The 15,550-nt window shown below is 40.6% G+C and overlaps 2 protein-coding genes across 2 annotated transcripts; one reads left to right on the forward strand and one right to left on the reverse strand.

Annotated features, from left to right (window-relative positions):
* Positions 1 to 15: 15 nt before the first annotated feature.
* LOC117139386 (hsp70 nucleotide exchange factor fes1) lies at positions 16 to 1,568 on the reverse strand. Its single transcript, XM_033301648.1, has 5 exons — positions 1,458 to 1,568; positions 1,323 to 1,400; positions 455 to 995; positions 180 to 388; positions 16 to 119 (listed from the first exon to the last, which is right to left on the reverse strand). The coding sequence occupies exons 1-5, from the start codon at positions 1,497 to 1,499 to the stop codon at positions 69 to 71; spliced, it is 921 nt and encodes a 306-aa protein (XP_033157539.1). The 5' UTR covers positions 1,500 to 1,568; the 3' UTR covers positions 16 to 68.
* A 278-nt stretch (positions 1,569 to 1,846) lies between these two features.
* Positions 1,847 to 15,441, forward strand: LOC117141733 (vacuolar protein sorting-associated protein 13D). The gene is made up of 19 exons (XM_033305350.1): positions 1,847 to 2,028; positions 2,090 to 2,880; positions 3,179 to 4,228; positions 4,287 to 5,197; positions 5,410 to 5,540; positions 5,681 to 5,821; positions 5,888 to 6,515; positions 6,575 to 6,694; positions 6,755 to 7,079; positions 7,146 to 7,938; positions 7,991 to 8,243; positions 8,305 to 8,449; positions 8,513 to 11,848; positions 11,910 to 12,122; positions 12,185 to 13,039; positions 13,098 to 13,406; positions 13,465 to 13,959; positions 14,018 to 15,133; positions 15,341 to 15,441. Exons 1-19 carry the CDS (start codon positions 1,932 to 1,934, stop codon positions 15,389 to 15,391), a joined length of 11,760 nt encoding a protein of 3,919 aa, XP_033161241.1. The 5' UTR covers positions 1,847 to 1,931; the 3' UTR covers positions 15,392 to 15,441.
* The last annotated feature ends 109 nt before the right edge of the window (positions 15,442 to 15,550 follow it).

The raw sequence follows: 15,550 nt of genomic DNA on the forward strand, positions 1-15,550 counted from the left end.
TTTGTAAACTAGAGATACTTTCTAGCTTTTTATTTAACTTATCATTTACGTGAAAAATCGATTTGTTTTTAATGTGCACTTAAGTTGTCAAAAATATTTCTTGCATAATTAACCATGTCCTGTAAATAAAGTAGGTATGAAATTTGATACATAACAATAGATATATAAAATAATCTTACTTCACACGTTTCCGACTGTTTGTTTTTGGAAATAATTTGTTGAAGCTTCGATAGGATTTCCTCTCGTTTTTCCGTAGAGAGTTTTAACTCTGATTCCCGTGAAAGAGACGAAAGTGCAAAAAGCGTAGTTTCTTGTTTGATATCAAAGTCATCAACGGGCTTAAGGTTTTCCGCTAGCACGGGAAACACTTCTTCCTTTACAAAATCATCTGATGGTAGGGAAGACAAATAATTAGGATTTCATTAACGGCGTTATAAATACTACTTCAATTTACCTCTGACAGACTTGTCGATTGAAGTTAACGATGCAATTAGAAAAGCAGTCTTCACGTAGACATTTGTATTTGTGGATTTCAGACAGGGTATCAAGGACCTGATACCCTTTATGCGCTTAAACTCGTCGTATCCAGGCTGAAAGTTCCTTATCAGCGATGATATCGCATACAAGGAGCACCGCACGGTATTCGGATTCGAATGGCTCAAGTTCTTTGCAAGCGCAGGCAGAAACTTATCGTTTATGAGGGCGTTCTGACAAAATACATTATTCTGCGCCACTTCAGCGACAGTATTGAGTGCCGATTCTCGCACTTCGTTATTCGAATGTGTTATGTAGCGGAGCAGAGTTGCTGTTCCTCCGAGCTTCACCAGCGTTATGGCATTGTCGATGTCATCGATGTGGCTCCTTATGACATCCAGACTCTCGATTTGGTCGTCTGTGCCGGCTTCTTCGCTGTTCAAGATCACCAAAGCTGCTTTCAGTGCCGCCGCAGCATCCACTGTCATGGCATTGAGGGCATTTGCCAAAAACTGAGCTCTCTGAAACATTAAAGATTTGATATTTTATATAGATCCAATTTACTAGTTCATATTTTACTTTGTTATATCAAAAAGACCTTACATATTACCTTACAAAGTGACAGAAAAGTAACTTCCAAACAAATTTGGCTTTAAATAGAAACCCGATTTGGAGGAGCACATGGCCAAATATATAGGTTCTAGATGATTCGATTGACTCAGTGCTTAAGACACACTTGTAAATTATTTACAAAGTATGGGTACTTGAGGTGTTTTAGGGAATGAAGCTTAACACAATAACTATTCTAAATATTCTTAAAATATTCTCAATTTGAGCTGTTTACATACCTCAGGATCGGGAGTTTCCAACTTTGGGGCTGCTTCTGGATTTGGATCGTGATGTTGCACCGTATACTTCAGAACATTCTTAGAAAAATATATATTTTATTAAAGTTCACTAGATACTCTACTCAAATTACTTACCTGCAAGCTTAAGGCTCCTCTTGGCACGTTTGGATCGGTCATTTTAGGAAATAGACTCTGTAGCAATCACAATAAAATTTTTTGTTTTTGACAATAATTAGTGATGGAATTTCAAGAATATCACACAAGACCGATACCCGATACCAATCTGATTGATAAGTCGCAAAACATCATACACATATATTTCAAACTTTAGCAACACCTAAGCCACTCGAAATTAATACTAATTTATATTATTCTATTAACTACTTCCCATTCAAATTGTTTATTAAATATATAAACCAAAGAAACCACCTGTTTATTCAACCGCAATCCAGTTCCACAACCTTTTCCGTTTCCACTTGTTCCATTTGTGACTCGGCAATATTTATGCGGTGTAGATAGTCCCCAATCATATGTTTATAGTTGTGGTATTAGGACATGAATTAAAAACAAATATTTAATAGGATTAGCGTCAGTGGTTAATAAACAAGCATGTTGCGAGACCTTATAACGTGGGTGCTGAACACGTATCTGGGAAAGTATCTGGAGAACTTGAATTCCGCCCAATTGTCAGTGGCACTGCTCTCGGGTACTGTGATATAATTGTTTATCTTTATTCCGCATCGCATAAACAATATATTTTCCCGCAGGCGAAGTTGAGCTCGAGAACATACCCATACGCAAAGATGCCCTCCGTTCGTTCAATTTGCCGGTCGAAGTCACCGCCGGCAGCATCCGCAAAATCAAACTCCAGATTCCGGTCCGCCAGTTTAGGACATCGCCATGGTGCATCTCCATCGAGGGCCTGTTCTGCATCATCTGTCCGAAGAACCTGGACAACTGGGACTACGAGAAGGAGAAGCTGCAGGACCTGGAGTACAAGCTGGCCGTGCTGGACACCGCTGAAGCGGGTTGGCGTTCCGAAAAGGGGAAGCAAATGGAGTCCTACTACTTCTCGTCCTACAATAACTGGCTGAAGTACGGCACCAACATGGCCACCAACATCATTGACAACATTGAACTCAAGATATCCGATGTGCACTTTCGGTTCGAGGACATCGTGGATACCGGCAAGAGCAAGATATGCACGGGCATCAAGATCGGATCTCTGACCGCCCAGAGCTGCGACTGTGATTGGACCAATGGGTCCTACAAAATGAACAACAACGAAATGAACTACAAGCTGGTGGAGCTCAAAGAGCTCTCGGTCTACTGGGATCTGTTGCACGAGGACATCAAATGTCAGTCGTACTCTAACCAGGAGATTCTCGAAAAAATGCACTCCACCTGCGAACTCAGGTCCCACAATTTCATCATCAAACCCATTTGTGCAACGGCCAGGTGGAAGCGCGATAAATGCCAGCAGGTGATACGTACCAAAGACAAACCCAGGGTTTCCTGTGAACTCCTGGTTCCCGAGGTGGTCATAGACATATCTAAGGTAACTAAGCCCAACTTGAAGCCACAAATAACATTCAAATGAGGCGTAATTTACTGAGGTCCAAAGTTCATCAGCATTCGATTGCTTTTTAAGCGATTATCGAGCAATACATTTTATTCGTGAATGAATAATATTTGTTCTTTATCAATCACCAACAAATTGGCTTATTTCTATCTAACCAATCCCTAAAATGAACTTGTACCCCAATAAACACAGTTCTACTTCCCATGACGCACTTGTTATCACCATATTTTGTATGCTTATTACTTGTTCTGCTAAATTATTTGAATATTTCCAGGTCCAGCGACTGCAAATGTTAGATAAGCTCTCAGAAATCCGTCAGGTTAAGGAAGTTCGACAATACAGGCTAAAGCGACCCACATGCACCGTAGAAAGTAGTCCAATCGCTTGGTGGAAATACGCCACCATATGCCATGGATTTGACTTTAAGAAAAATGAGGAAAAGTGGTTAATACTCAAGGAAAACCTTCGTTACATGCTGCTCTACAAATCAATTATATTAAATCCCAACGAAAATCTATCCGCTGCAGATAAGGAGTTTAAAACCTACATCGAAAGCGATAGAAAGATCTCGGATTTAACCATAATGAGAAGGATATGCTTTGAAAAAGTGTTTACGAAAGGTTTCGCCTTTGAATCACAGAACGAGCAGGGCAAGAATATGCTCTTTCATTGGTTTCCAAACTGGATGGGCTGGTATGCGAACAGTCCCAGTACCCCAAATAATGAACAGGATGAATCGCTGAAACATTTGGAAGATGATATTCTCGTTGCGTTGGAGAACTCACTTCAGAACTCTACCGACTTAAAAAGCGATGCTGTTTTCGGACACTTTTCAATCAATCTTCTCAAGGGACTGGTAATCCTGCAGACCGAAGAGAAGTTAAATGATGGCAGGAACAAGTGTATGGAAATGCAATTCAACAACTTCTCCGCCTACCTCCAGTTGAGCCCACAGTTAACTTCTTACACTGTGGGCATATCCTTGCAAGAAGTATACCTAATAGACAAAACCAGTAGTGATACGATGCACAATTACTTAATTAAGCCACAAACAGGGAATACAGCGACACCAAATCAAGTAGTAAAGAATGCTGCTCTCCAGGAGGATATCCTGTTTCAATTACAATACGAAAATTGCAATCACTTACGCTTTCAGCTGAACATTAAATCAAAAGGTCTAGATCTTATCTATAATGAGGATGCGATCCAGTGGCTTTTAGATTTTCTGGCCGATTCGAATTCCTTTAAATACTCACCGCGCAATAGAGTCACGAAGAAAACTGACTTTATGAAGAACTGGAATCAAATGTTTAGTGGAAACGAGGTAAGTTTAATATTTAAACGTTGTTGTGAACCAAAGACTAACTCTTGTTTTTTCTTAGGTAAATCGAAAAATTTGGATGTTCGAAATTGAAATTTTCGCACCACGCATAATATTTTTGGAAAACTACAAAGTTAGCAATTCTTTGATGGTTTTGCTGGATTTCGGAAAACTAGAAATGAGGAAAATGGAGGTTAAGCGAGTTATACCTGTGATAGAGTCGGCTGTATCGGAAAATACAAGCGATGACGATGAAACCTATTTGACTCCATGTTCAACTCCGCCTGCTTCGGAAAAAAGTGGTTCGGAATCTCCCACGCTGCTGGAAAATCCAAAAACGGAAAGCTTCCTGAACAAAAACGTGCAACTGGAGTACGTTTTGCACAATAAGATTTACGATAAATATTTGATCAACTTTACAAACCTTCAAGTTCTGGTTTGCAAATACGAAGAACGGTGGCAAGCTTGCTTGAAAACATCGTCGAATTTCCATCTGATTGATAAATTTAATATAAATCTCACACTTGAGCAAAGGAATATCTTCACCGTCGATCCCGAGTATCCTTCGTTTATGCTTTTCGGCACCTGCCCAACGATATTAATCCATGGAAACGAGGAACTCATAAACAATTGTTGCAACATTATGAAGCCCATTATAAAGGCTTCAAAGGAAATGGAAAACATTTACAGAGGCGGCAACACGATTTACGCAAGCGAGAGAATCAAAAACCTTGCGGAAGACGATAGGAGCCGAGTTGTCATAGAGTTTGTAATGGATCAACTGGTGATCGAGATGCAATCGACAGAAAGGAGCATTGCCGAGCTCCAAATTATTGGGGCACGAGCTGGCTTAACAAAGGAACCCCATGAGATGAATATTTCCATGTCGGTTCACGGATTACTCCTCGTAGATGCCATTCAATCTTTTGGTCCAGATTTTGAACTTTTGGTGGCTAGTCATCGTCATGTTGGGTAAGTGTACATCCTGGAAAATACATGCGAAATGCTTGATAGAATGCTTTTCTTTTGGCCACTAAGCTTGATAAAGATCTTTATTTACTTTTATTTTTTAAAGAAACATTTATGATAATTGAATATTTTTGTCTGTATGCATGTGTTCTTTGTGCCTTGCACTTTTAAGTGTGAAATTTTTAATGGTTTCGAAACATTTATGCATTTTATAGAATGGATAGTTTATCTGGCAGCCTTAAACATAGTGCAATTGTTTCGCCAACTTCGCCTGGATCGCCAAATTTTTTTGATAGGGCTACTAGTCCGCACATGATCACAAAAGCAGTTCAAAATATTAAAATGGGTATGTACTATGTGAGGAGAGGAAACGTTTTTCATTTCTATTGCGCGCTAACTGCATACTAACAATCCCAGTTTGCTATTAATAAGCCATGATCTAAGGTAATTTATAATAATAATATTTTTGACTATCAACATATTTAGGAGATAGATCCACAGAATTCTGCGAAGATGAGGACTCCACAGCGCTCATCTCGGTCGACATTAAAATTGTTCCGCCCAACGAAAGCAATTCAATGCAACTTCACACTACGAGCATCACATTCAACAGTTTGGACATAATTGGTATGTATAATGCACAATATTATAATTTTTAGAAATATATAACTATTAATAACCTATTTATTTCAGCCAATCAGGATACTATTATTGAAATTCTAAACTTTGCTAAAAGGACGCTTCTGGCACAAAATATCTTTCCAAGCGAAAGCCCTGAACCGCCAAAGGAAACAACTGAAGCACCAGCTGATGTGGTTGACCAAGTCGATCATAAGAATCACAACGAAATATTCTTTGATTTCTTCCGACTGAATATTCTGCTATTGTACACCATCAAGAGGGACAAATTTAATGTGGGTCGAAAAGTTGGAACTGTTACGCTGACGGAAGCTAAAATCAATGCATCGTTTCAATCGGACTTATCCATTATTGGTTCCCTTGGTGGAATACAAGTTATAGACATCACCTCCGAAGCCTTTTGCCATCCGAGAATACTTTCTGTTGGCCGAGATCAAATTTTAAGAGCTTCCGACACAAATAAGCAAACCGTTCTTAGTCAACTTTCGAATGAAATATACTCAAATAATTACAACGAAGAAACGAAGAGCGACGAAAGTGATGCTATAAGTTTTCAAAGCCACTGGAGTGACAAGACCACTTGCACTTTCCAAATGCGAATGGCTTCGGCTTCGTATACTCATTGTCCCAGGTTTTTGCGCGATGTAAATGCCTGCATTACGTATTTTAAAAGGAGTTTGCGGTGAGTAATAAACGTTAGATGTTTTTAAAATATATTTTAAGCGCTTTTAATGTTTACAGAGAATTTGCCACCTCCATTGGTAATAAAGCTACCGATATGGCCAAGGAGTTTGTGCAACAGGTTAGGGCAGTTGAGCAAATCGGACCAGTTTACCCACAACGAAATCGCCAGGACAATTGGTATACTATAAAATAAACTCAAAATTAACTAAATTTTAAACCTAAATTGTTACTTTTCAGGCTTGATATAATAATTAGTAGTCCCATAATCATTCTGCCCATTTCCAACACAAGTACGAATGTTTTGATAGCAAATTTGGGTAAGATCAGTTGCTCCAATGCCGTCAAATGCGATTCGGATGAGTTTAATGAATCCTATACGATTGAGATTAAAAACACATACGTATACTCCTTGAACATTGATGAAGGGGAGTATAGTTTCAATGTTCACCCTGCCAAAAATAAGGACGCAATTCCCATACTGCACGATACAGCGATTACTTTACAACTTTATGCCGGATATAGTGACGATAATGATGGAGACAAGCAACTTAATAGGTTCTCAGTAAGTAGTAATTACAATAGTTTATATGCGTATCAATTTAAATACATTAATTTCACTCAATCGCAGATAAAAGGAAGTATGGTTGAGGCGCTTAAAGTATCACTAAACCGGAAACAATATGAGTTACTTTTGGAATCCATTCGGTACGCAACTAATTTCTCAAATGACGTTCTAAATGAATCGGACGAACTGGATCAAAACGGAGATATTGAACCAACTGCGAATATTGATGGCGAATCCATTATCAGCACAACTATTCAGTTCTCGGTTCCCGTGTTTCAAATCAACCTGCAGAATGAATATCATAATGATTTGATAAATTTAACATTTAAAGACTTTAATGTAAAACATGTTTCAAAAGGATTTGACAAGGATATGGAAGTCGTGTTAAAGTCTGTGCTAATGGAGGATCTTAAGTCGGACCTAACATCACCGTTTAGAAATATGGTGACCTCTGTGGACCTCGAACAGAAGATAAAGAAAAATGAAATGACATCCTCTTCGTGTCCTGACCTACCAAGCTATTGTAACTCACTGAAAAGCCGATCCATCTCCGTTCCGTCCTGCTTCTACAACCACATGCAGATTAAAGTCTTTGGCGGAGACAAAAAGTATACATCTTGCAACAAAAATGAGTTGGGCAAAAAGAAGGAAAGTCAAACGCTAGTTATTTACAAATCACATACGGGACGATCTGCGCAAAATGGTAAACTGGAGCAAACAAGTTCAATTCAGTTTAATTGCTTGAATTTGGCCATTTGCGTTGAACGGTGGTATACTATATTCGACTTCTTTGGCCTGGTTTCCGTGGATAACGTCAATGAAAAGTACCCCGAAGAGATGAAACTGGTTGAAAAACGTGAGTGTTTTTGGGAAAATTAACTATAACTAACAAATATAATTTCTTTTAGATATTGACAAAGTTTGTAGTAAGCTGAAGGTGTCTATAAGGAGCTTCAACTTTACATTGATTCGCAATGAGTCGCTCTTGTCCAGAGTAAATGTGTCGAATGCGGTTTTCATGATTCTTCAGGACCCCTTCTCCAAAATCGTTGAAGGCTGCTTGGGATCCGTGTCAGTTAATGATCTAACCAAATATGGAAACATTTATAAGCAGAAGTTTCTTACTAGTGGGACGGAAGCGTTAAACTTTGTATATAAAAAGTAAGGCTGAGCTAAACCCCAGATTTGAATACTAATATATAGTTCTTTGCCTTGTTAATAGAAAACTTGTCGATCTGGATGTTTTAAAGACTTTGGACACCGACTCAACCCTGCGAATCAACATGTCTGCAGTGCATTATATACACACAAAACGTTTTTCAACCGAGTTACATGTTTTCGTTAAGGATCTGTTGCAATTGCAAACGGTAATGTCCAGATATTCTTCAATGTTCTTTATCCTTTTAATCCCTTTTTTTTTATTTGTACAGCCTGTTATTAGAAAATTAAAGAAACATGGCAGTGAACAGAATATGCGGCCATCGAAAATGAAGCTAGTTATTCAAGCTGATTCTCCAGTTATAGTGCTTCCATCATCCTATAACAGAAATGAAGTAATAATCGCATACCTTGGCCAGTTCTCTCTGAAAAATAGTTTCCACTTTGCCAGTGACAACAATATAATAAGCAAAATGAGTGCAACGCCAAGTAAAGATGAAATCTTGGATGTAATGCGAATTGACCTGGTCAATATAAACCTATTCTCCGGCGAAAGAAGCTCCATGAAAGCTAAAGCTGATCAGGAGAAAGATCGAATTATAATCGCTGATATGAACTTCCTACGATTGGGTCAGCCGTTCTTCAATGAGTCATGCTTCCTTCATCTGCAGTTGGAGAGAAACCTTTCGGCAGATGCTCAGCGTGTCTGTCCAGACATCAGTGTTCAAGGAACCTTCTCCAAATTGAGTGGCATCATCAATATTCAGCAATACAAACTGATTCGAAGTTTTCTAAACAACAATATTGGAGAACAAACCGATGATATTTACATGAACTACCACAATAACAGTTGCACATCCATCGAAAGACTCTCTACCATTAACCTAATGCCAAAAAATGAAGTTTCTAAGATAGTGTCCATTCTGATTTCGATTCGAATTTTACTGGAAGATGTGTCACTGCTTCTGGCTTTAAATACTTCGCAAAGTGCTGCCATAGAACCTTTGGCGTGTATCCACTTTTTGAAATCCACTCTGGAAATCGACTTGTTCAGCGACGGCTCACAGGATATAGACTTAATATCGAGCAATATTCTAATTGTTGACGAGAGAAACGAACGCGACAAGAGTAACGAAAACGTATTTAAAAACATATTGGAGCCATCCAAAAAGGAGGTGCGAATCGAGAATTCCGTGCAGGTTGAAGTCCATTGCAGGAAAAAGGCCAATTTTTCCAAGTACACAATAATGCTCAACAACATGAGAGTGTTTGCTCTCCTCAGTTTTCTGGATCAATTGAAGTCATATTTGCAAGAAGACTCACCGGCACCTGTGGTAAATAGTGCGGCAAATCAGATTGCTCAAAAACCTCAGATGGACACCAGTATTTCCACGGAATATGTTGTAAATATTACAGATTCGGAGATTATATTCGCTGAGGAATGCAGTCGCTTGGACTCAAACGCAATCATTTTGAAAAGTACAACTGTCATTTGTTATAAACCAAATAGCAATATTGTGCCTCTGTCCTTGGACATTAACCACTTGGAAATATTTTCCTGCACCCTGGACGCCGAAGAGGAGAGTGCTTTGTCCATAATCGATCCTTTTACGTTGATTATAGAACTACGGAGTAATTGCTTGAACATACTGATTCAGAAACACTTGAACATTCGGCTTTCCTATGTTGATGTTAAATTATTTTCTAGAATGGCGCGACTACTGCCCACACAAACATCCAGATCGAAGAACGTTATATCAAAGGCTGATTCGGATTTGGAGAAGGTGGCTCCGCTCGTGGCAATGGGCTTCGAGATATCCGACTGTTTGTACGCCATGCAGATAAATAATTGGAGAATCAACGATGCCGCCATTTGGCTGTCCCAGCAAAAACAGAACACCTACCGAAATCCCGCACTGGAAATGAAAACCGCTGTGGTGGACGCCAGTCTCATATCGGTGTTCATAATCGACGATTGCATGGATGCAGATGTGCCACTGCTGGAGGTTTCGCTCTCGAAGTTCCTGCTCAACTTTACTTTCCAAACGCAGGATCCCAATCCCAAGGAGACAAATATTCGGCACTATAGCTTGGGTAACATCGACACAGAAGTCTCCGTTAACTATTATAATCGTCGTCTGAGTGGATGGGAACCAGTGGCAGAGACGTGGGAGTCCAATTTGAACTGGAAGTACACCAAGGGTCATCTGGATAACAAAAAACGCTTTGAGATTGGAATTTCCAGCAAGCAGATGCTCAAGTTGAATGTGACATCCACGTTCATCGAACTGTTTCACATGGTTCTGAAGAACTGGACAAACGATTTCAATGACAATGGAGCCAAGAACTTTAGGCAACGTTCCCCTTTTATTCCTTTCGCGCTCCAAAATCTCAGCGGAACACCTTTGCTTTTTAAACCGATTTACGCTCCACTTGGTGATTTGACGCGTTCCGACTTACAGCAGGTGGAATTGATCAAGAACTGGTATTCCGTGCAGCCCAACGAGACGAAAACATTTGATTTTAGCCAGAAAAGCAAACTTAGACACGTGCACTCTCACCAATTGAATCTGCACCAGATTTTCGTACAGATCCACGGCTGGACATTGATTGGACCCATATCGGTGGACAAAGTGGGTATGTTTTTCCGCACCACAAAATTGGACTCGCAGTTTTTGACGAAAAGCCGGATAGTCTTCGATATATCATTGATTGGATCTGCCCAGAAGCTCATCAAAGTTAAGTCCTCGTTGGGCGTGATAAACAAATTGGATCGGAATGTATTCCTTAAAATGACCTTGAAAGGCACTCACAGCGATGGACTGAGTTCAATAAGTGTAATAAAGCCAAACGATGAACTATCTGTGCCGCTCAAGTTCATCGATGCCTCATTATATGTGGCACACAATACGAGTGAGAGCGATGCCTACGAGGACACTGGTTTCAGCAATGAGGAAATCCTGTGGAAAGCCTGCGGCAAGGATGACACCCGACAGCTACTCGCTGGCTACGATACCAACAAGAGTTTATTGTACACCTTCGTGAATATAAGCCGGGAAATTTATCACTGTAAGGAACAGAATTTACCGGGTCATAAGATTACGCTTCTGCCACCGCTCAAGATAAACAATATGCTTTGCTGTGACCTTATGTTCAAGATCCACGAGCATGCCACCGGCAGAATAAACTCATCGGAAAGTGTTAATATCTACAACGTTAACATTTGCCAGCCCCTCAACCTGAGCATCACACTGGACAACTTTCAACTTTCGGGCCAACTTAAGATTCCCGTGAGCCACAGGGGCGTTATAGAACCGAAACTGAAATTGTTTGACATCAAGAAGCGGGAACTGCACGTGCGCGTATCCATACAATCGGTGCCAGGCAAGGGAATGGAACTATATATCAGTGCTCCAGTTTGGATCATCAACAAAACAGGACTTCCACTGATCTACAAACAAGAAGGAACCAGTCATACGGCAGCTGGGCAATTCGAGGAGCACGAAACTGCGCGGCAAGTGGCGCCGCTAATGTTCTCGTTTTCGGATCAGGAAGGATCTCCGGCACTGGTACTGCGATTGGGCAAAGCCTATGGCTCCAACAATATGGTATGCTAAAGTCTAGCTAGATATTATTGTCATTTAATTTGTATTACTCCCATGTTTTTAGTGGTGCAAAAGTTTTAGTACGCACAAGGATTTGGCCGACAGGGATTTGCGTGCGGAAAATACAAAGGGCAGCTATGCGATTGGTATCAGCGTCAGGAGGGGCAGAGGACTCTATGCTTGTACGACCTTTGTGACTCTGTCTCCCAGATTCCATCTCCACAATCGTAGTGGCTTTAAGCTGGAGTTTATGCAACTCTGCGACATTGTTAACTATGTGAGTTTTAATATTATTATCTAAATTAAGCTTATGTGATACATATTTTTATTTATTTTTAGGACCGTCCCGATCCGCGTAAGATTATATCAGCACCCGTTGATTGCAACTTCGCTTTCCATTGGCCCAACTGGGATCAGGAGCAGATTATTTGCGTACGAATTCCGGAGATCGAGTGCTGCTGTTGGTCAAAGGGAATTCCCATTAAGGATGTCCAGAGCTTGTACATCAATGTGCGAAATGAGTGGGGAGAAATGTTTTTTCTTCGCTTGGAAATCATCTCGAAGGATGCTACTTTTATACTCTTATTCACGGACGCGCGAACTTTGCCACCACCGATTCGAATTGACAATTGTTCGGAAGTTGTCATCAATTTCTCACAGCTGAGATCGAAGCCCGTTTGGATTACGCCAGTTAGGCCGCAATCGTCGTTATCATATGTCATGGATGATCCCTTGGGCCAACAGATTTTGCTGATGGAGGCGCCCGGAGGAAACATGATAGAGTTCCCGATCAACAACAAAAACAACATTAAGAAAACACTAACGTACACCAACTTCATTTACATCGCATTTCAAGGAACTTTTGAGCGTTCGAATGAGGAGGAAAACACGCACAGGCAGTTGGTTTTGGGCGTACGTGGTAAAAAAGTGGTGATAGTTGAGAAGAACTCGGGCGACCGCTCACAATTGTGGCTAATGAACTCGAATGGTCAGTTGGAGCATGAAGGATCCACCCCGCCGATTCAAACAAATGATGCGAATGCAGTGAGACTTGTACTCGATCTGGAGAAGGCTCCGAATCCCATGGAGTTCACCAACTTGGTAGTCCGAACACCGAATAAGCAAAGAGTTACAACGCAGACATGGAGATTTGAGAATGGCCGGCTAATGTGCCATGCCAATATGTGCGTGCAGGTAAGGATTTCTTTTAGTTTTATTGATAGCCTTTGATCTAAAATGGTTTACTTTATAGTCCCGATTTGGGGAGAACGGCCTGAAGCCCAACTACGAGGCAGTCGTGGGCAGAACGGAAAATAGGTCAAGTTCGAGTAAACAAATACCCATCGGGCAACACATTGTGGCACAGAAACTGAGGCCTGGATCGGGTCAGCTGGAGCTATCAACGAAAATGGATGGACCCATATCCACGATCGAAATATGTGATATTAAAATTAAACAAAATTCAGTATTCCTAACACCCGATTTACTATGGATGCATGCTTCGCTGAATAATAGGCAAATTACGGATAAGGGAAAAGTATCATTCGTGCATGAGTATCTGGTAAGTAGGACCATCAAAATATCCAAAGTATAAAAAACTGAGATTTATATCATTTTAGATTAATGTGGAGCTTGTTAAAGGAATCGGCATATCCATCATAGCTCGCAAGCCTTGTGAGGAAATCATGTTCATCAGCCTCGATCACATAAATTGTGATATTGTGCAGAGTGCTTTGGAGAATTCCTTAGATCTGAATATTGCCTATATACAAATCGATAATCAATTGCTGGATGCAGCGAGTCCGATTGCGTTGCACACGCAAACTTCGAATGACCTTGAAGAAAAACAAAATGCAGTTGTTCTCAAACTGAAAATGTTACCCTCCCCCAACAAGAACGCAATCATTTTCAAGTACTTAACCCTGGACTTGAAACCCTCAACGGCGAGTCTGGAGGAGAAGCTGATACTCAAAGTGGCTTCATTTCTGGGCTATGGCAAGATTAACCGCCAGAACTTAAGTGTGCAATACCAATTTGAGAACACGGATGATAAGCCTATTCTGCAGGATATGAAGAGATACTATTTTGAGAACTTAAGTATTGGCGCAACTCAGGTAATTTTGTAAAATCTAGATTTAATGGTCTGATACAACTATATTTCTTTCTTCAAAGGTTCGACTTTCAGCATTCACTTCTTCAAAGTTGCCGGTGGAGTTGCATGAAACCAAGAAGGCACTTGGACTCACTCTTATAAAATTCGAAGATGCCTTGATTGAGCTCGACAGGTATTCGGATAAATTGCACTTTGAGACGATGGACGTTTATCGGAAGGAGCTGAAGAAGCACTACATCAACCAAGTCAAATGGCATGCGGCTGCAATTTTGGGCAGCGTCGATTTCCTTGGTAATCCACTGGGATTTGCCAACGATCTTTCGGAAGGAGTATCCGGACTGATTTTTGAGGGCTCCGTCAAGAGTTTGGTGAAAAATGTTACGCATGGCATATCGAATTCGACGGCGAAGCTAACAGAAACGCTGTCCGATAGCCTGGGAAAAGTTGTGCTGGATGATCACGACAATGAGACGAGGCAACGCATTCTGGAACTGCAGTCCAATACATCCGGCGGTCACCTTGCAGCGGGTCTGAAGGGTCTCGGATTTGGATTGCTGGGCGGAGTAACGAGTATTGTAAGACACACTTACGATGGTGCCACTTCCGATGGCGTTCCCGGCTTCCTCAGTGGATTGGGAAAGGGCTTAGTAGGCACCGTCACCAAACCGATCATTGGAGTACTGGACCTGGCGTCGGAAACTGCCAGTGCCGTTCGTGAAACAAGCCGAGATAGTCACAGAAACGCTCCGGAAAGGAAAAGGCTACCCAGATGTGTGACTGGTGCTCCTGGTGGTCTTTTGCCATTGTATTCCAATCGCCAAAGCAAGGGACAGCAATATCTGTACCTAATCAATCAAAAGAACTTTTCGGAGAAGATAATTTCATATGAACCCAATCTGTGGAGCGACAAGGAGGCCAGATTGCGCTTGCTGGTTTCTACAGAATACGTACGAATATTTTCACTAAGCGACGGCAACCCAACCATTATGTTTGAATGCCATGTAAGTGAGATCCTTTCGTGCCATCCAGTGGTAACGAATGCAGGCACAGCGCCATCTACGAGCAGCAGGGGGTCGACCAGTCACTACATCGAGATATCGACCAATCTTCCAAAGATTACCAGGCCCAGGATACGGTGTCGTTCCGAGGAATGTGCTGAGGCAGCATCAAGATGCGTAAGTAGAAATCATTATGAAACATATGATTATTTCTTTTGATCTTAGCTATACGATTTCGTAATGATTTTGATTTCTTAATAAATTGTCTTTCAAAAATATAATACTATTAGTGTTGAAGCAGACTTCGTTTATCATATAATTTATTACCTTTTACAAATTTTGAAATGATTATCACATATATTCCATACTTGTTTTTTTTTTTAGATAAACTACGCTAAAAGTGTCTTTGATGAACGTGAACATGCCGTTTTATAAAATGCAATAAGTCGGTTCGTGATAATAAACAAAAACCGTTTGACAACAAATGTTACATTTTATTTTCTTTGGCAATAAGTGCTATTTTAATTTCAAGTAGTAAGTAAAATAAGCATCTAAGAAATAATGAACCCACATACTATGGTGTGATATAAATCA

Source organism: Drosophila mauritiana, chromosome 3L, assembly GCF_004382145.1.
Source record: "Drosophila mauritiana strain mau12 chromosome 3L, ASM438214v1, whole genome shotgun sequence".
Lineage (NCBI taxonomy): Eukaryota > Metazoa > Arthropoda > Insecta > Diptera > Drosophilidae > Drosophila > Drosophila mauritiana.